At 62.7% G+C, this 18,694-nt stretch overlaps 1 protein-coding gene across 1 annotated transcript in view; it reads left to right on the top strand.

Annotated features, from left to right (window-relative positions):
• The window catches only part of DOT1L (DOT1 like histone lysine methyltransferase), a 65,798-nt gene that overhangs the window by 38,035 nt on the left and 9,069 nt on the right, over window positions 1–18,694 (top strand). The window contains exons 8-25 of the mRNA XM_025861112.2: window positions 629–684; window positions 2,830–2,909; window positions 6,384–6,452; window positions 7,181–7,287; window positions 7,768–7,809; window positions 8,655–8,765; window positions 8,862–9,096; window positions 9,594–9,707; window positions 10,340–10,431; window positions 10,822–10,923; window positions 11,350–11,487; window positions 12,193–12,318; window positions 13,595–14,079; window positions 14,270–14,405; window positions 14,712–14,858; window positions 15,931–16,045; window positions 17,028–17,602; window positions 17,918–18,120. Of these exons, the coding sequence (XP_025716897.1) occupies window positions 629–684; window positions 2,830–2,909; window positions 6,384–6,452; window positions 7,181–7,287; window positions 7,768–7,809; window positions 8,655–8,765; window positions 8,862–9,096; window positions 9,594–9,707; window positions 10,340–10,431; window positions 10,822–10,923; window positions 11,350–11,487; window positions 12,193–12,318; window positions 13,595–14,079; window positions 14,270–14,405; window positions 14,712–14,858; window positions 15,931–16,045; window positions 17,028–17,602; window positions 17,918–18,120 (2,933 nt within the window). The remainder of the gene's footprint in view (window positions 1–628; window positions 685–2,829; window positions 2,910–6,383; window positions 6,453–7,180; window positions 7,288–7,767; window positions 7,810–8,654; window positions 8,766–8,861; window positions 9,097–9,593; window positions 9,708–10,339; window positions 10,432–10,821; window positions 10,924–11,349; window positions 11,488–12,192; window positions 12,319–13,594; window positions 14,080–14,269; window positions 14,406–14,711; window positions 14,859–15,930; window positions 16,046–17,027; window positions 17,603–17,917; window positions 18,121–18,694) is intronic.

Below are 18,694 nucleotides of genomic sequence, written 5' to 3'. Positions count from 1 at the left end.
GGACATGTTGCAGGGCATTTTAGATGGTCTCCGTTGTTGGCTCTTCTGAATCCTGCTGCTGAGACCTCGTGTGCACAGGTTGTGTGGGGATGTATGCTCTTGCTTTTCCTTGGCCTACACTGAGGCCTGGTGTGTTAGCATTTTTGAAGAACGATAGACTTGTTGGTTTGCTGAATGCCACAGCTCAGACGTCTCGGTCACTAAGAACCGGGTACACAGATAGCAGGCATTGAAGGCGCGGACGGGGCTGCTGTCAGGTGAGCGGGCGCGGGAGACCGGGCTCGGCCGCTGTGCCTGCACTTCTGTGGTACAGAAAGCAAGCCTGGCCTTCGCCGCAGGCCGGGCCGGTGCGCTCCCCCAGCAGTGCTCTGTGCCCGGGGCGCCTCCCAAGGGCACGACCACTGTTCTGCGCTATAGCTGTGGCTGGCCGGCCCACGTTCTGTCCAGAACCGCCAGCAGGCTGGGAACCACGCGTGGACGTGCCCCGGAGCCGCCACTGCCTCGGTTTTATGTCGTCCCCACTTCCGTGACAGCGCTCATTTCATCGCCTCTCCGCGGGCGGGCGGGCAGGGCGCGAAGCTGGGTGAGGCCTCCTGAGTCAGCTTCCCTCCTGTTGTCTTCCTTTCAGCTGGAAAGAGGCGACTTCCTCTCGGAAGAGTGGAGAGAGCGGATTGCCAACACAAGGTAGGGCCTGGCCGGGCGGGGGCGCCCCAGGGGAGGGTGCTGGACATGGGGTCAGCTGTGGTGCACCTGGGAGAGGTGGCTGGCGAACTCCTTCTCTCCCCGTCCCTCGCCTGTAGCGAGCAGGTGGTCCGGGAGCCAGACCCAGGGCCCCAGGGCAGTCCCCCGGCTACCCGTCAGGAAGGGCCCTTCCCAGCTGTCTCGGCCCTGCGCTCAGAGTGCAGGTCCTTGCTGTGTCTGCACCTCCCCCAGCCGGGTGTGGGGGCAGGGCTGTTTCTTTGCACCTGCCATGGGGTGGCATCTTGTCCCATGCATCTGGGGGGCTGCAGTTTTGCCCGCCTCTTCCTCTGGACCCGCTCTGGGCCCGGAGCTGGTCTGCAGCCCTTTCTCTGACCTCAGTTCGGGGGTGTGGCAGTCAGCTGGAGACTGCTGGAAGCCCGGGGGTCCGAGAGGCGTGGCACACCCCAGAGCCATCGTCCTGGGGAGAAGGCATTCTTGCTGACGGTGGCCCACTGTCTCAGAGGACCTTGCCACATGGCCTCTCCCTGTCTTTCCTTCAGGCGCATACTGCCAGTAGCCCCATAGTCCCCACCCACTCCTGGGGGCAAGTAGAAACTGGGCACTGCTCTTTCCAGAGCGTCTCCCTTTGTGGCTGTCCCTCGAGAAGTCCTCATCTGAGTTGGGTCCACTCTGCTCTCCCCTACTGGCCAGGTCTTCCCCCTTTCCCTGAGAGACTCCTGCTGAGCCCGTGGGCGTCCCCATCCGTGGGGGTCTGGGGGCTCTCCAGTGCCAGCCAGCAGCATCTGGGCCAAGGTGTCTCATCTTGTGGTCACCCTGGCGATGTGAGAGCTCACGGGGAGGGCACTGTCCCCCTGGGCCTCGTCTGCCCCTCGTCCTGCAGGCAGAGTGGGAACAGGCCTTGGTGATGGGAGAGCATCCCCTTGACGACCTCCCGGGTGCTCTGCTTCCCGGCAGGGGTGTCCCCTCCCCTCCCAGCCCCCCCTTCTTATTAGGGACTTCCGTCTCTGCTTCGGACTCCTCGTGCATGACATGGGAGGGGCAGCTGCCTTCGGAGCACCCTTCTTCCATCAGAGCCATCCCCAGGGCCTTTGCTGGCTCACGTCCTGCCTTCCCAGGCTCCGTTCCCGAGTAGGGACTGGGACAGGCCAGCCTCGCTCTCTGTGGGAGTTGTTTCCGCCTGGCTGTCTCGTCAGGGCTCCATCCCTTGGCTCCCAAGGACGCCTGCGCCTCAGCCTAAAGCCTCCTGTCCTCATCTTTGTGGTGCGGTGGGGCAGGGAGAGTGCACGGGGCCTGGTCCGTGTCTTCAATGATTCTTCCCTGCTGCTCTGTCCACTGGGCATCTGGCGTCTGTTCTCGCTCTGGTCAGGTCACCCGTGACTGCTCTGTTTCCTGGTTGCTATGACGGCTTCCAGAGTCTCGATTTTACACTGTCGAGACTCCAAACAAGCAGCGAGGGGATGGCCATCAGCCCAGTTTGTTTTCTGTCCCTTTCAAGACAGGACATAAACTCTCTGTCCACAGTTCTGCCCCCTGGCCCAGGTCTTATCTGGAGGCACTTATGTGGGAGAGAAGAGCTGCACAGCCGGGTCGGGAGCTGTTTCACCTGTGGGTCTTGAGATGACTCAGCTGACGGCTGTGTGGAGAGCGTAGCCATTCAGAGAGTGCCTCGAGTGGGCATGAGCTGGGCCCGGGCGGGCAGGCAGGGCTGCATCTCCGCGCGCCCAGAGTGGGGCAGCAGCCTCCCCAGCTGCCCCGGTTGGCGTGTTCGGACCCAGGCTCCTGGGTCGTCCGGTGCCAGAGCGCATGGGAGGAAGAAGGACTGTGCCTCTGGTCCTGCAGGTCCTCAGGCGGCTCCCTTTCAAATGCGGCCTGATGGGGTCCTCCCACCTCTGTCCCCAGGTGACCTTTGTGCCGTCCACATTCCCACCCCAGGGACATCCCGGGGGCAGGCGGGGACCACCCACCCACCAATGCAGCTGGCTTGTCCCTTGGGCCCCGCGCCCCCGGGTCCCGTCCCCGGGCTGGGGGAGCTGATGGTGGAGGAGGCGGTAGGCGTGGTGTGCACTGGAACTCTACACGTGTGGAAATGGAACCTTCATTTTACTCAACTGGAATATTATTTTGCAGTGTTATATTTGTGAATAATTTTGCCTTTGGTCCTGAGGTGGATCACCAGCTGAAGGAGCGGTTTGCGAACATGAAGGAAGGTAATGTACCCCCCCCCCCCCATCCTGCCCTGTCGTGGTCAGCATGTGCTCCTGGCGCCCGAGACCCAGTCGGGTCTGTCTGTAGCTCCGGCACTGATCGCAGGGCCTGGGGCCCTTGTAAGTGCTGACAGCCCTCCATGTGCGGGCTGGGCGGAAGGCCTCAGGGCCGGGGCTCCGCTGACGGCGGTTCTGCCCCCTGCTTGCGGGCCGAGCGCCTCCCGGCTCAGCATGCGCGGTGGGGCCACCTGGCCTCCCACAGGCCGGAGCTGCCAGTGGGCCCGAGGGACCTGGGGTGGGTGGCCAGATTAACAAGCGGGCTGCAGGCCGTTCAGTCACACTCAGGTTCCCTGGAGACAGCGAATAACGTCTCAGTACAGGCTCATACTGAGGGATCACTCACGGTGTACCTGAAATTCAGGCTCGATCGGCGTCCTTGTTCCATCTGGTGACCCTAACCTGGGGGCAGTGAGGCCACTGGGGTCATCCAGACGGGTTTCTTGGCTTTTTCTGGGTTTTTCCTGTGTTTGGGCCCCTCTCAGCCTGGCCAGAGCTGCCGCTGCCGCCCTCGTCTGCCTTCCTGTCCCTGGTCGGGGGAGGGAAGGCCTCTTTGCTTCGTGAGTCTCGGACTTGCAGCAGAGCTGCTGGGCACAGCTGTGGGGAGGTCTTGGAAGGAGCTCGAAAGCTGTGCTCTCATTCCCCAGCTGGGTTGTTGCCCTGGGAGTCGGTTGGCATTTAGGTAGGATTGCGTTTTCCTTGTGCTTGTGGAGGCTTCTAGATTTGGAATTGTGTGGGTGGTTTTGTAGAGTGAGGTCCTGTACTGTATCTGGCCTGAACCTTCTAGGGAAAAGTTTGTTTTCTGAATCTTGGCAAGCTGAGACTAGGGGCCGGCGCGCTGGGGTGCAGCCTCTTGGCTGACCTTGCAACCTGGCCCAGCAAGCTGCTCCTTCCCAGGAGCACTCTGCTGTCCCTGGCTGCTCCCGCAGCCTGTGGCGCACCTGAGGATGGCCGTCCTGAGTGGTGGCCTCGAGAATCCCTCTGCACCAGAAGTGTGTGTGCCGTGGGGCCCCGTGTCCCGCTCCCACAGCCACCCTGCCAGTGCTGGACGAAGGAAGGTGCACCCTCAGGCGCCAGGCAGCGCAGCTTAGTGTCTCTTCTCCCTTTGCTGTGCCCGAAGCCCTCGTGCACTTGGAATGTCAGGCAGAGAAGACCATCCAGTCTAGAACCTTCTAAGTAGGTAGGAGTGAACTAGTTTCACTTGAACACCGATTCAGGCCTTTGTAACTGCAGCGGATTGCAGCGTGTGTGCTCTGACTCAGAGCACAGGAGAGCCCAGCGAGCTCCTGGAGGGAAGATAGAAACATCACCTTCTTGCAGGTGCGGGTCACTCTGGGCGCTGTCTGGGGCGCAGGGGCCGGGCCGCAGTGGGTCCTCCCGTCTCTCCCATGACGAGGGCCATGTTGACTGGTTGTTTGCTCCCCTCAGTCTGCACCCTCATGCCTCTTGCTTGTGTGTTCTCACTGAGCCAAGAGTCAAGGTTCTGGCTGTTTCATTTTTCATTTTCTCCATGTGGAGAAAGCCTCGGAACAGTGGGGGGCCCTTTGTCTGGCTGAGCTCGGTGTCGCACTGAATCCGGTCCTTGGTCATAGCTCACTGTGTTTCAGGATCGAGATGAACCCACTGCTTGTGGGTCAAGTCCTCCAGCCAAGGGCTCAGACCCCAGTCTGTGGACTCCCCTTCTCCCAAACGCCCGGGGTGAAAGGTCGCCAGGCTCTGGGTCTGCTGCTGCCGTCCTCATTAGAGCTCTGCCTTGGGTGCCCGTCCTTCTTGGGTCCTCCTGGCATGAATGTGGCTGGACTCCCTGGTCCCCAGGGTGACATGCCCTGTTGGAGGAGTGGGCCATGGGCTGTGGCCCTACTGTGGGCATCGGCCCGTCTGGGCCCTGTGCTCAGGGGCCTGGACGGGAAGCCTCGGGAAGTGCCCTCATCCTTGACCAGTCACTGCATCTCCTAACACAAGTGCTAAAGATGCTGGGGTTTTCTAGGCTCCGAGATGGCCTGGAGGTGGCCTTGGTGCTCCTAACCCAGGAGAGCCCAGCACAGATGCAGGTGGTTACCAGCTGCGTTTGGCACTGACAGCTGGGTGGTGTGCGTGCAGGTCTGTGTGCAGGGGAGCGTGCTCACGCGGCCCGGGTTGCTCCTGATCATTGTGTAGGAGTGAACAGTGGCTGTCCCAAGGCACCAAGCCACGCACCAGTCCCAGGACAGAACGGAGGGCCCCTCCACCTGTCGCTCTCCTGCCGCCCGCCCAAGGGCCCACCTTCTGGCCGGCTCGTCCTGGGCCTGGGCACGGGGGGGCTTTTGCTGGAGCAGGGTCCCTCCGTGTTTGTTGATGACGCCTGCTGGGTGTCCGGGCTCATCGTGGCGTGGGGTGTCGCTGCTCTGGTCCCTCCCTCATGGTGTCCTGTGGGCGGGCTTGGGGGACCTGATAGGATGGGACTGCGCAACGAGCCCTGCAGTCCCCAGCCACCTGACCTGTTGTCCTGTAGTGACGTGCCCTCAGGGGCCCCTCGCAGCTCCCATTGCCCTTGCCGTGTGGGCCGTGCAGGGTGGTGCATTCCTAGCTGGAGCACGTGGGGGACCCCAGGGTGTATCCCACTCAGCACCACGCTCCTCAGAGGCACTCCGGTTTGCAGGTGCCCCACGGGACTCTGTTCAGCCTCTGGCTGCTGAGATCTTTGATGGGACTCCATGGGCCCTAACCCTGGCTGCCACCTGACCTTGCACCTGGCCTGGCCCAGCGCTGGGCCCATCACCTGCTCCTGCCGGGGATGGTTCTTAGGACACGGGCTGGGTGGCTGGGTGCTCCTCAGGACGGGGGCGCCCCGGCCGGCAGGTGTGTTTCTTTTCCATTTGGCTCTTTCTTTCTCCTACCAAGAAGTATGGCTTCTGAGAGCGTGCACCTACCCATCCGCAGTGTTTCCTACAGCGTGTGCTGGGAGCTCCCTCACGAGCCTCCCTCTGTGCGTCTTTTCCTCCTTAGAACTTGGCACGCGGAACCGCTGCTGTCAGCGTGGCCGGCCCGACCGGCGGTCCGGTGGTGGGACGTCAGGGTTTGCGTTGGCCACTCAGACTCACTTGTGACTGTGGGACTCGTCTGCACAAGTACCGAGACGGCGGAGGGGGCGCGTGTCCTCACCGATGGTGTCCGTCCGGTGCCAGTGTGACCCCAGCTGGGAGCTCTGTGGGGCAGCACCGTGGGGCCCAGAGCACGTTTGTCCACGAGGGCTACTCGTGGGACAGACTTCCACGGGGAAGGTGTCCCCTGGTTTTGCTCTGACTTGTGGGAAGCAGATGGGACTCAGCCGTGCCGCTGTCCCCGTGGCGGCTCCTTCCTCCAGCACACGCTGTTTTCCTTCCGTTTGTGTGTGTGTAGCTGTCCCCCCGTGAAGGGCAGTAACTGGTGTTTGTGTTTCAGGTGGCAGGATCGTGTCCTCGAAGCCCTTTGCGCCTCTGAACTTCAGAATAAACAGCAGAAACTTGAGTGGTAAGAAACTCTCGCTGCTGAATTATTAACATACATGATTTTAAGCATCTGACGCGTGTCCCTGTCCCCCTGGTGCTACTCACGTCAGGGCAGGTCATTCTCTGCGGGGGCATCCCGGGCCCTGGGGGGGTTTCAGCAGCAGCCTGGCCCCACCCCCTCGGTGCCAGGAGCACCCCCAGTCCTGACCCCCACAGATGTTCACACACGTGGCCCTGGGTCCTCTGCGGGCAGGGTGGCCCGGCATGGAACTCGGAGGGACAGGTTTGCCGAGTGCTTCGCATCCCTGTTGTGATTGGCCTGAGCAGGCGGTGGTTGCCTGTCCCTGTGCAGGGAGGGCTGGTGGCAGAGGGCCCGCGGCAGGAGCTCAGCCGGGCCCCTGGGCCGGGCCGCATGGCCCTCGGGGGCTCGTGACTTCTCGGGTGCTGCTGGGAGTTCCTGTCGCCACATTGATTTTAAGTCGTCCTCCAAATGCTTTCCGATGTCACCCGCCCCGCTCGGACAAGCCCGTCGGCATAGCCGTGTGCACGCCTCTCCGACACCGCTTCCCCGACCCAGCGGCGTGCTGGCGGGCGGGTGGGGTGGTGAGGGACTGCAGTTCTGCCCCTTCCTGCCTCCCCTGGGTCTCTCGTGGAGGGAGGGAGCCACCGAGATGCGAAGCGGCACAGGGGGCCCTGCCCACTCACCCCCTGGGTGCAGGAGGGGCCCTAAGCGTGGCCTCTTGTACACAGACATTGGCACCATCATGCGCGTTGTGGAGCTCTCCCCGCTGAAAGGCTCGGTGTCCTGGACGGGGAAGCCGGTCTCCTACTACCTGCACACCATCGACCGCACCATAGTGAGTGCCCCACGTGGCGGTGGGGGGGCGGGGGGGTGGTGGTGGCGCGCTGTCCAGCCAGCCCTCAGCACGGATGGGAGTGGGTCAGGAGGCTGGGGGCCCCTGGTCTGTCTTGCCTTCTTTGTCCTCAGCCCTCGTGTGGGGCAGACCTTGTCCCAGAGGACTCGTGGAACAGCGGCTCTGCCTTGGTGTCAGAGGCCTCCCAGAAACCCGGATTCTTGGCCAGGCCCGCCGCGAGGCTGCCGGCTCCATGTGGGATGGCGCCGCAGGGTCTGCACGGGCCCGCACAGTGGGATCCTTGAGCCTCGCGGGTCCCCGGGCAGGAACGTGTCCCAGGCCGGCCGGCTGGCCGGCCGGGAGCCACCCTGCCATGCTCTGTGCGTGCCTGGTGTCCGCGTGCGTGGGCTATTGCTTTCACCCCAACAGGGCTCGGGACGGACTTCTGAGACTTTGCCTTGTTTTTTGTCTTTGCATTTTCAGCTTGAAAACTATTTTTCTAGTCTGAAAAATCCAAAACTCAGGGTAAGTGTGTGTTTTTTCTTTGCCTTCATGACACATGTGCGCTGCTGGTGGAGGGTGTGCCAGTGCAGGTGGCCATGCGGAATGGGGCTGACCTGAGTGACGGGGACCTAGGGGCCCACACCTGCCTTGTCTTCAACAGCCTCCATGGCCACAACTCTTAGGCACGTTTTTGGGAAATGGGTTGAATGAGTCTCTGAAATGGGATTTGGTGATCCGGTGAGCTGTGCCGAAGTACGGGATGGCGAACAGCCCTTGTGCTGTCCTGACCCGAGTCCCCAGGCCTGAAGCCCGGGGCACGGAGGGGCTGGGATGCTCTGAGTTGCTGTGCACAGGGAGCCGGGATCTGGGCTCCCACGTCCCTCCCGCTGCCCGCTCCGGCACTCCGTCCCCCACCCTCACAGCCACTTCAGACAAGTATCCAAGCAAGAGAGGCCCCCCCAGAGACGGCCAGCTCTAGCCACCTGGGGTCCCGTGTCCTTCGTACTGTGTGTAGGGGCACTCGGGTCGTAACGTGCTGAGCAGCGCCCTCACCCCCGGGAGCTGGCCGGCGCCGTCCTTCCTCTTACCGCGGCGTGGCCTCACCGAGGAGGACAGCGCTCTAGCACACGCCAGCCCCTCGGTGTGGGGAGGCACGCCACCAGCAGGGGGGAGATGACCGTCAGGCGGCTTCTCCAGCCCCAGCCCCAGGGTCCTGCGCTGTCCACGGTGGGAGGGCCGCCTGCTTTCTGACAGAGGACGGGGGTGTGCATGCACGTATGTGCTCTTGGGCTCCTCCGCACCCTGTGGCCTGGCCTGTGCCGGACAGCAGGGCCAGGCTGCGGACACAGCCGGCGCTTGCTTTCCAGGAGGAGCAGGAAGCGGCCCGGCGCCGGCAGCAGCGAGACAACAAGAGCACCACGGCCACTCCCACCAAGCTGCCCGAGAGCAAGGCCACTGTGCCCGCGGACACCCCGATGGTGAGCGCTCACCCCGCGTCCCCGCAGAGGGAGGCTCACGGGGCTGGATGGGCCTGCCGGTGCTCCCTTGACATCCCCCACCCCCTGGTCTGCTAGGATTCCGGGGCCGAGGAAGAAAAAGCTGGGGCGACCACCATCAAAAAGCCGTCCCCCTCCAAAGCCCGGAAGAAGAAGCTGAACAAGAAGGGGCGGAAGATGGCCGGCCGGAAGCGCGGGCGTCCCAAGAAGATGAGCACTGCGAACCCGGAGCGTAAGCCCAAGAAGAGCCAAACTGCACTGGACCTCCTGCATGCCCAGGCCGCGTCGCAGACGGCGGCGCCCTCGCCGCAGGGTGAGCCAGCCGCGTGCGGGGCCCCGTGGGCGTGCCGTCTGCCGGTCCCGGCGCACCCCTTGCTGCTCTTCCTTGGTACGGCGGGTGGGGGTCCCTCTCCTGTGCCCTGTGGCAGTGAGGGGGCAGAGCCCGCTGGGACCGCGCCACGTGCTGAGTGGCTGAGTGCTCACGTTTCAGACCCTACTGGGGGCGCACTGGGGCATCCTCGCACCTGTCTGCACTTGGCTGGGCTCCCTGAGAGCGAGCCCCAGTGGGGGCCTTGCCATCATCCTGCCACCCCAGGCTCTGATGAAGGACCGCACAGAGGGGACACGGCTCCCGGGCATTTCTTAGATCACGTGGGGATTCGAGTCTGCTTCTCAGAGTGCCGAGGCGCGCCGTCTGGTCCTGTGTTTAGTCTCTGTGTTAACAAGCTGGCCGGTTCCCTGAAGCAGACTTGCGGGAGCCTCCGGGACACCAGCCTGCTGCTGATGTGTGGCCGCTCTGTCTCCCTGCAGATGCGTACAAGTCACCTCATAGCCCGTTTTATCAGCTACCTCCCAGTGTGCAGCGGCACCCCCCCGACCAGCTGCTGCTGGCACCCACCCCGCCCGCACTGCAGAAGCTGCTAGGTGAGCCGCACCCAGACCTCGCAGGCTCTGCTCTCCCGGCGGGCTTCTCCAGCAAGCCCCTGTGCTGCCACTGTCAGCTGGGCCCACGTGCTCGTCTGCAGGCGGGCTTCTGCCCCAGGGCACATGGGGTCAGGACTGGGGTGCTGCCGGCATGGAGGGGGTGGGGCCGGGGAGGCTGCGGCGTCTCCTCAGCACCCGGGACACCCCCAGAGAACCACCTGGCCCGTGTGCATTGCACGGGGTTGGGAAGGCTGTGTCGGGGGTGAGCTTGGCCCCCGGTGTTGCTGAGCTGAGTGCGTACGTCCTCACGCTGCTGGGATAGATCGAGCGGCTGCTTATCCCTAAAAATTGGGTGAAAGAAACCCCTTTTCACATTTTGGTAGCTGTCAGTTTTCTCAGTTCAACGTCAGTAACATGTGCTTCTTAAGAACACGGGCGGATTTACTAACGGGAACCCACGTGGTGTTGCAGGGAAGAAGACATGGGGTGGTGGCGGCAGGTGCTGTGAGGGGCACCCAGGGTGGGGACCGAAGGCCCCCGGCATGTCGGCAGGCGGTGAGGCCCCTCTCTTCCTTCCTGCCGGCCTCAGTGGGCTCACATTTGCGCTAAACTGTGTACTTGACCCCTTGTAGAATCCTTCAAGATTCAGTACTTGCAGTTCTTGGCATACACCAAGACAGCCCAGTACAAGGCCAGCTTGCAGCAGCTGCTGGACCAGGAGAAGGTGAGCCCTGCCCTGTGCCCCCACCTCTCGTCCCCCAGAAGGTGCCTTGGCCCTAGGAGAAGCAGCAGGCTCCTCTCAGGCCCGCGCATTGTCCCTGCTGGCTCCAGAAGGGCCACGGGGTCTCGCTGCTCACCACGGGGTCACGTTCTTTTTTTTAAAGATTTTATTTATTTATTTGACAGAGAGAGACACAGCGAGAGCGGGAACGCAGGCAGGGGGAGTGGGAGAGGGAGAAGCAGCAGGGTCACGTTCTTAACCGGAGAGAACGGCTGAGGGTTGTTGGCCTTCTGGGCCGGGGCGTGTCCAGCTGAGCAGCCCCCCTTCAGGCCCTTTGTGGGAAGGGACGTGGTGGGGACAGGGCCTTGCCGTCACCACGCTCCATCCCCCCAGGAGAAGAACGCCCGGTTGCTAGGTGCTGCGCAGCAGCTGTTCGGCCACTGCCAGGCCCAGAAAGAGGAGATCAAGAGGCTCTTCCAGCAGAAGCTGGATGAGGTAGGAGTGCTGGAGACCATACCTGCCACCCTGGGCTCACTGGCCCAGCGAACAGCCCCAAGTGCAGGATTTAGGTGGGTGGGGGCAGGAGCAGGGTGCAGGCCCCAGTGCTGAGATCGGGAAGGACCTTCCCCTTTCCAGTGCTTTGACATTTTACGTCTTCTGACAGAGGGATGTAGAATGTGTGTAGTCGGCTGCTGGCTTGGGTTCATGCCCTGGGGGTCAGCCCCTCGTTCCTTCTCTGGGTCACTGTAGTTCCTCTCTCTGACTGCCATCGGCCGCCGCCCCAGCCCTCCCTGTACTGCCCCCAAATGGCCCCCAGCCCCAGTCCCAGGCGGCTTGGGCCCGCTGAGGCTTCCCCCTGCCCTTTGCCTGCCCTTCTGCGCTCCTGCGTGAAAGCCCACCTCTGCTGTCATGTGTCCCCAGCTGGGTGTGAAGGCGCTGACCTACAACGACCTGATCCAGGCGCAGAAGGAGATTTCGGCTCACAACCAGCAGCTGAGGGAACAGACGGAGCAGCTGCAGAAGGACAACAGGGAGCTGAGAAGCCAGAGCCTACAGCTGGTGGGTCCCTGGGAGAGGGTGGGCCTCCTCAGTGGCTGGGCATGCAGGTTGTGGTTCTGGTGTGGGCCCTGGACAGAGGATGAGAGGGTGCTCACCAGGGCGCAGGCATCCTTGTCGAGCACGCACTTCCCAGGAACCCCTAGTCTGCAGCGGGACATGGCCATGCATTCTTTTCCTGGGCTGTCAGAGCACATCGGAACTAGTGGGGCCCACGACCCTCGAAAGGCCTTCACTAAACGGGGCTTTCCAGGTGGCCCAGGCTTCGATATCCTTCTGCTACCCCACAGCCGCATGCTGGTCTCCTTAACCAGCCCTTGGGCCAGGGTGCAGATCTCTTGGACCTCACTTTCCTGGGGACTAGGGCACACTTGCCGGGCATGCACGGGCGTCACTTCTAATGGGGCCTCCCGGTCTCATCCTGCGGGCACCCTCGCTGTGCTTCCTGTGGGTGTTCTTAGAGGGGAACCCTGGTCTCTTCCCTGGCTGCCTCCTCAGCCGGACCTTCTCTTAGCAGGTTCCATTCTCCGGGCACACAGGCGCTCGGAGGCACCTGCCCAGACATCTGCTGTGTCTCCCCACAGAGCCCAGGGTCTGCCCTCCACTGGGCGGACAGCTGCCCACCCCATTCTCCCCACAGCTGTGCATGCTCCGGAGCAGGGGTCTGCCCAGCTGGGGCTCACGACCGTAACCTCCCTGTCCCCACAGCTCAAGGCTCGGTGTGAGGAGCTGAAGCTGGACTGGTCCACGCTGTCCCTGGAGAACTTGCTGAAAGAGAAGCAGGCCCTGAGGACCCAGATCTCTGAGAAGCAGAGGCACTGCCTGGAGCTGCAGGTGGGGGCTGGGGCCGTGGGGGGCTTCCATGGCAGCGCCATTAGCCGTCCCCCCGCCGGAGCTGTCCTGCTCCCAAGGACGGGGTTCGTTGTGGTGTTGCAGTAACAGCCTGGATATCCTGGACATCCCTGTCTCTGGTCCTCAAAGGGGAGCGAGGGGCTTAGCATCTGAGTGGCCCCACTTGCTCCCAGAGTGTCTTGGGCTCCGTTCAAAACCTAGGATTTCCCCAGTGCCCCTTACTGAGTCATTTGTGAAGCTGCCCATGAGGAGCCCGGTGCTTGCGCGGGAAACTGTAATAGCTTGCACCTTTTGCCAAGGTCAGCTGGAAAACAGGGCTGGGAGGAAGGAGAAACGGACAGGTCTGTCTCCTCTCGAGGTTTCCCGGAGCTGGCTGACCAGGTGTGTAGCCTTCCGGGGACGGCAGGACCACAGCAGGGTGTGCGGCCATCGTTGGCGTCTGGAAGCTCCGTTTGCAAGGCTGTGGCCTCCTGTGGAGTTGGCGTCTCCCCAGCCTGGCTTCACCGTGAAGCCCTCCTGGTCACCAGGCTCTCGGGGTTTTTCGGGTGTTTTCTTGTTACAAAATGACACTACCATGAATTGTTCTGCACCGAAGACTCACATTAAGGATATTTCTTAAAGACCTACTCTCCAAAAGTGGGTCTGTGAGTGGTTTCCGCTCCCGGCATCCGGGGCCAAGCTACTTTCTGAAGGGTTGTGGCCCAGGTGAGCCTCTCACAAAGGAGAGGCTTGCTGCCCTCGTTAACAGAGCCAGGGCTCGCTTCTGCGCTCATGTCTGTGAGGAGCCATTTGGGTGCTGATTCCTCCGTGGAATAAAGGCACGTTCATTATCGGCAAAGCACAAACAAAGCAGACAAACCAAAGAGAAAGTGCCTCGCGCCCTGAGCGCCAGTGCCAGGGTTTCTCGGGGACGGTTAATACGTGGTCTCCTTTGGTGCAGATGGGGTCACTGCGCCCTGTTCCCTTCCCCCGACTGCACGTTGGCAGAACAGCTCTTGAGACTAGCTGTTCTGTCCATTGTCCCCAGCGCTTCCCACCCTGTGCTGGGCGGTTGGGTGCTCTGGCTTCCCCGTCATACACAAAGCTGGTCTACATCCTTGCAGCCACTCTAGGTGTGCATCCACCGCGCTTTCCCGGGATGGTCCCTTGGCTGGGTTGCTGGGTGCGGGGGGGGGCCGGCCTGCCCTTGGGCACTTGGCAGAGGTGTGAGCGGGCCTCTGCACGGAGCAACAGGCCTGACCCTCCCCTCGCCTGACAGATCAGCATTGTGGAACTGGAGAAGAGCCAGCGGCAGCAGGAGCTCCTGCAGCTCAAGTCTTGCGTGCCGCCGGATGACGCCCTGTCTGCGCACCTGCGCGGGAAAGGAGCCCTGGGCCGGGAGCTGGAGGCTGACCCCGGCCGGCTGCATCTGGACCTGGACTGCTCCAAGTTCTCCCTGTCCCACTTGAACAGCGCAAGCCCAGAACTCTCCATGAACGGCCACGCAGCTAGCTATGAGGTGTGCAGCGCGCTGAGCCGGCCCTCGTCCAAGCAGAACACCCCCCAGTACCTGGCCTCCCCGCTGGACCAGGAAGTCATACCCTGCACCCCCAGCCACAGCAGCCGGCCGAGGCTTGAGAAGATGTCGGGCCTGGCGTTGCCCGACTACACCCGGCTCTCCCCGGCCAAGCTGGTGCTGAGGCGGCACCTGAGCCAGGACCACGTGGCCAGTGGAAAGACGGCGGCCAATGAGCTACACCCGCGGTGAGTCTGCACTTGGAGCTCGCGAGCCCCGCCCTGGCGCCCGTGGGCCACCTTGTGGTCTTCTGAGTGAGTGCTCCGTTCTTTGGAAGAGATTCGGGATGTTTGCTAGGCCTGGGCCACCAGCTCTAGATGCAAACCCATGGCTGTAGCCGCTCCCCAGAGAAGTAACCAGGGATGTGTCTTGTCCCAGAGCTGAGCACGCCAAGGAGAACGGCCTTCCATACCAGAGCCCTGGCATTGCAAACGGCATCAAGCTGAGCCCTCAGGACCCTCGACCCTCGTCCCCCATGGCCTTACAGATGACAGGGGAGAGGGGCGGCGAGAAGGTGTGAGCAGGGCCCAGGCTGTGGGGGGTGTGCAGTGGGTGTCCTGAGCCAGGCCTGGGATGTGGTGCTGCAGCAGAGCTCCTGTGAGGGCCCATTGCCCATAGGAACAGGAAGGAGAGAGTCCGTGGGCCAGTAATGGGTGTGGGGGCCCTGGAATTTCAGGAGGCGGAGCGTGGCAGAGACGGGTGGGTGTCACAGGACGAGGGACCGCCTCCGGTGCTGGGAGGGTCCCCGTGGCCTTCAGGGGGTGCTGGGGGCCTGGCGTTACTGGTCCGCAGGAGCGAGTCTGGTCTGGTGTGTGTGCAGGGTGTGAAGGAGCGCGCCTATGCCAGCACTGGGGAGGCCATCACCAGCTTGCCCGTCAGCATCCCGCTCAGCACCGTGCAGCCGAGCAAGCTGCCCGTCAGCATCCCTCTGGCCAGTGTGGTGCTGCCCAGCCGTGCCGAGAAAGTGGTGAGTGGACGCCAGCCAGGGAAGGTGCCGGCCACCTCGTGTGACTGGCCCAGGCCCTCGGGCTCCAGCAGTGTGGTATTCCTGCAGCGCGTGGGTAGGCAGAGAAGGGTGTTGTCTTGTTTTTTCCCTGCAAGACCTAGTCACTTTTTGTTAGTTTGCATGCCGATAAGTTCGGAGCATACCGCAACGCCCCAAGACAGACAGAACCCCGAAGTGCAGAGTTCGTTACAGTAATATTTTCCCATTTTGATCTCAGATCTGTTTTTGTGGAAGGTGGTGTGTGCAGGTGGGGAGGGAGTCAAAGTCTGGATTTGGTACAAGCACGAAGCCCATCTCCCTTCGTCCTGCCTCGCACATGTGCACCCGTGAATGGCGCGTCTTGTGTGACGCGGGCTTGGCTTTGCTTTAGTTGAGAGATGATTCACATCCAATCCCCCCGGCTACAGTGCATGGTCTAGTGTAGTGGCATGTAGTACATTCAGAGTCGTGCAGCCACATCTGTGTGTCCACAGATACACTCACACGCGTACACTCACACCCCGTGTGGCCTCCTGTGTCTGGTTCCCTCCCTGAGCGTTGTGGGCTCGGGGTCCGTCCCCTGCTGAGTGACTTGCGCATGGACAGACCACATCATGTTTATCTGTTCATCTGAGGGTGGACATTTGTTGTTGCCGCCTTTGGCCGTTAGGAATCACGCTGCTGTGAATGCACGTGAGCAGATTTTGTGGGGGTGGGTATCTTCACCCCGCTCCACGCAGGAGTGGAATCACTGTTTGGATCATAGCTGCAGCCTCTTACAACCGTCCCTACTCCCTTCATCCCCAGCCTGACATTTGCTGTAGCCAGAACAGTCCTTTGGGACCCGAGTCAGACATCTGCCCCTCACCTTGTCAGAACCTTCTGAGGGCTACCCATAGTGCTCAAACCCCGAGCAGGTCATTTCCCCTTCTGTGCGCCGGCTCTCACGTGCCTGCCGTTCTCCCTACCCCAGGCCCTTTGCACATCCTGTGGCTTATGTCTGGGACTCCCTCCAGTCCTGGCTCAGCTGACAGCGTGTACTTTCTCTCCATAGAGAAGCACCCCCAGCCCTGTGCCGCAGACCCGAGAGTCCTCGTCCGCACTTGAAAAGCAGATGGGCACTAATGCCCACGGCGCTGGAAGCAAAGGCCTCACCCCAGCTCCTGCAGGTCAGAGTGCTCCTCTTGCTCCTGGGTCCCTGCCCCTGGCCCTTCCCCCCGGGCCCAGCCCTCCCCAGCCTCTGCTACTGCTGCTGGAAGGAGGAGGGCCCGGACAGGCTGGGCATGTGAGGACCCCACGTCTGCCAGGCCAGGCTCTGAGCCGGCTCCCCTCCTACCGGCCACAGGGTCTGAGCTGCATCAGGGCCATTGGCATGCAGCACAACGAGCCCTGGGGGTTGGGGGCTCTAGGCTCGGCCTTGGCACATCTCAGGAGCTTTTGGCCGTTTCATCCCAACGTTCAGCCCGGGCGCTGTGCCCCACCTGGTTGGTGGCATCCTTGTGGAGCTGCCCGGTTTCTAGCTGGGCTCTGACTCTCCTTCAGAGACTTCTGATGGTTGCTGGCAGAGGTCCCTGCAAACTTTCCATACCGGGCCAGGCGGCACATGGCGCCTCGCTGGCATCGGGTCTCTGTCCCAGCTGTTCAGCCCCGTGGCGTGGGTGTGCCAGTGACGGTGTCTGGGTGGGCGGCGTGTGCCAGTGAAAGTCCTTACACCAGCCGTTGGCCAGACTGCCAGGCCCAGGGGCTAGTCGTTAGTGTGCCGACCCTGTGTTAACCCAGGGAGGGCAGGTCCTGCCTCTGGTGTCTGGCACACCATTCCATCTGGGGCGGGGAGGGCTTGATGGCAGGTGGCGTGAGAAGGCCATGGACCTTAGTGAGCCTCCGTGGGGGGAGGGGGTTGGCCAGGCCCACCTGGGGTTGTCGGGTTCCAGCACCGGCAGTCATCTTACACCCAGAAGCCGGACGGAGCCACGTGTCTGCCTGGCCGCCCAGGAGCCCCCAGGGCTGGCACAGCCGTGCCCGGTCGCTGGTGCCTGTTTCCGGTACTCGATGGAAGCACATGGAGGGCGGGTTCCCAAGTGTGGAGCTTGCTCACCAGCTGCACCCCAGGCAGTGGCGTCCCCCACTGAGAAACCCCGTCCTTCCTGGCAGGCTTCTACGCGGGCTCAGTGGCTGTCAGTGGGGCCCTGGCAGGCAGCCCAGCCCCCCTCGCTCCCGGAGCCGAGCCCGGCACCTTCGATGAGGTCTCGGGCTCAGGAAGCCTGTTCGCCAGCATGGGGTCCTGCTCCACCCCGCAGCACCCGCCCCTGCTGCCGCAGTCCCGCGGCTCCGGTGCAGCCTCGCCTGCCCATCCGCTCTGCACCAGCCCCCGGCTCAGCAGTGCTGCCCAGGGCCCGCTCCCCGAGGCCAACAAAGGGGACCTTCCTTCCGAGGCCGGCTTTTCAGACCCTGAGGGTGAAGCCAAGAGGAGGATCGTCTTTACCATCTCGGCTGGCGGCAGTGCCAAACAGTCGCCTCCCGGCAAACCGAGCCCTCTGCCCACGGGCGCCCGTGGGGACAGTGGCCAGGGCCATGGGCCAGACAGCCGCAAGCGGGGCAGGAGGAAGCGGGCGGCAGCTGGGACCCCCAGCCTGAGCTCCGGCGTGTCGCCCAAGCGTCGGGCTCTGCCGTCCGTTGCCGGCCTCTTCACACAGTCTTCAGGGTCCCCACTGAACCTCAACTCTATGGTAAGGCCAGCCAGGGCCGGCTGGGGGGCAGAGCCACAGTGGGGAGGGCATGCTGGCTCCCCTGGCCCACACAGGTGCCTGCACGTGGCATCTCGCATTCCCAGCCTGGCCAAGATGGCAGGGCGCCAGGAGCACAGGCAGGAGGCCGGCGCCACGGGCCACTTCCCTCTGAGGGCAGCAGGCCGGCTTTGCCTTTCCGCAGCCGTCTGAGATCCAGGGCGGGTCTGGGTGGGAGGGACCCAAGCGGAGTCCTTGGGTGTCGGTGCTCGGGGAGCCTGTTGACAGGCTTGTGCTGTGTCTGTGCTGGTCCCTCAGGTCAGCAACATTAACCAGCCTTTGGAAATCACGGCCATCTCGTCCCCCGAGAGCCTGAAGAGCTCCCCTGTCCCTTACCAGGACAACGACCAGCCGCCCGTTCTCAAGAAGGAGAAGCCGTTGAGCCAGACCAATGGGGCCCACTACTCCCCACTGACCTCAGACGAGGAGCAGGGCTCTGAGGATGAGCCAGGCAGTGCCAGGCGAGTGGGGCCAGGCGGGGTGGGCCAGGGGCATCCACGGGCGGGGCTTCTGGGAGGAGAGGTGCTCGTGATGAGGTCGCCCTCCCAGGGCAGGGCCTGGGCGAAGGACAGGCAGTGTCCAGCTTCCGTTAGTTGATGGGTGCAGGGGCCCTGACCGTGGCTGCTTCCCCCTTGGGGCCCCTCAGCTGCTGTCCGCAGTCCCACAGAGCGGCTGTGCTCGAGTGGACAGTTTCCCCAGACTTAACCTTGACTTGGTGAGAAGCTGCTCGTGAAGGGCCTGAGCAGTCTTTCCTCCTCAGACGTCACATCCAGGGCAGGGCCAGCCCCCTGGGCCTAGAGCCCCCGGGACGTGGCGTTGCTGTGTCAGGTCTCGCTCCTGGTGCATATGTCACCTGGTTAAAGCAGACAGAGGGCGCGCAGGCGGCCACAGCAGGCAAGGGCTCGAGAGAGCAGAGTTCCCAGTTCTTGTCGACACTGCACGTCTGGTGTGTCTGATGATGAACAGTATTCTTTCCTGATACATAACAGTTTTTTTTTTTTTTTAAGATTTTATTTATTTATTTGACAGAGAGAG

This window comes from Callorhinus ursinus, unplaced genomic scaffold (assembly GCF_003265705.2).
Source record: "Callorhinus ursinus isolate GAN/ISIS: 27379988/994484 unplaced genomic scaffold, GSC_fseal_2.0 scaffold77, whole genome shotgun sequence".
Taxonomy (NCBI): Eukaryota; Metazoa; Chordata; class Mammalia; order Carnivora; family Otariidae; genus Callorhinus; species Callorhinus ursinus.
The sequence above is the reverse complement of the archived record's forward strand: the minus strand, read 5'-3'. Positions and strand labels throughout refer to the sequence as shown.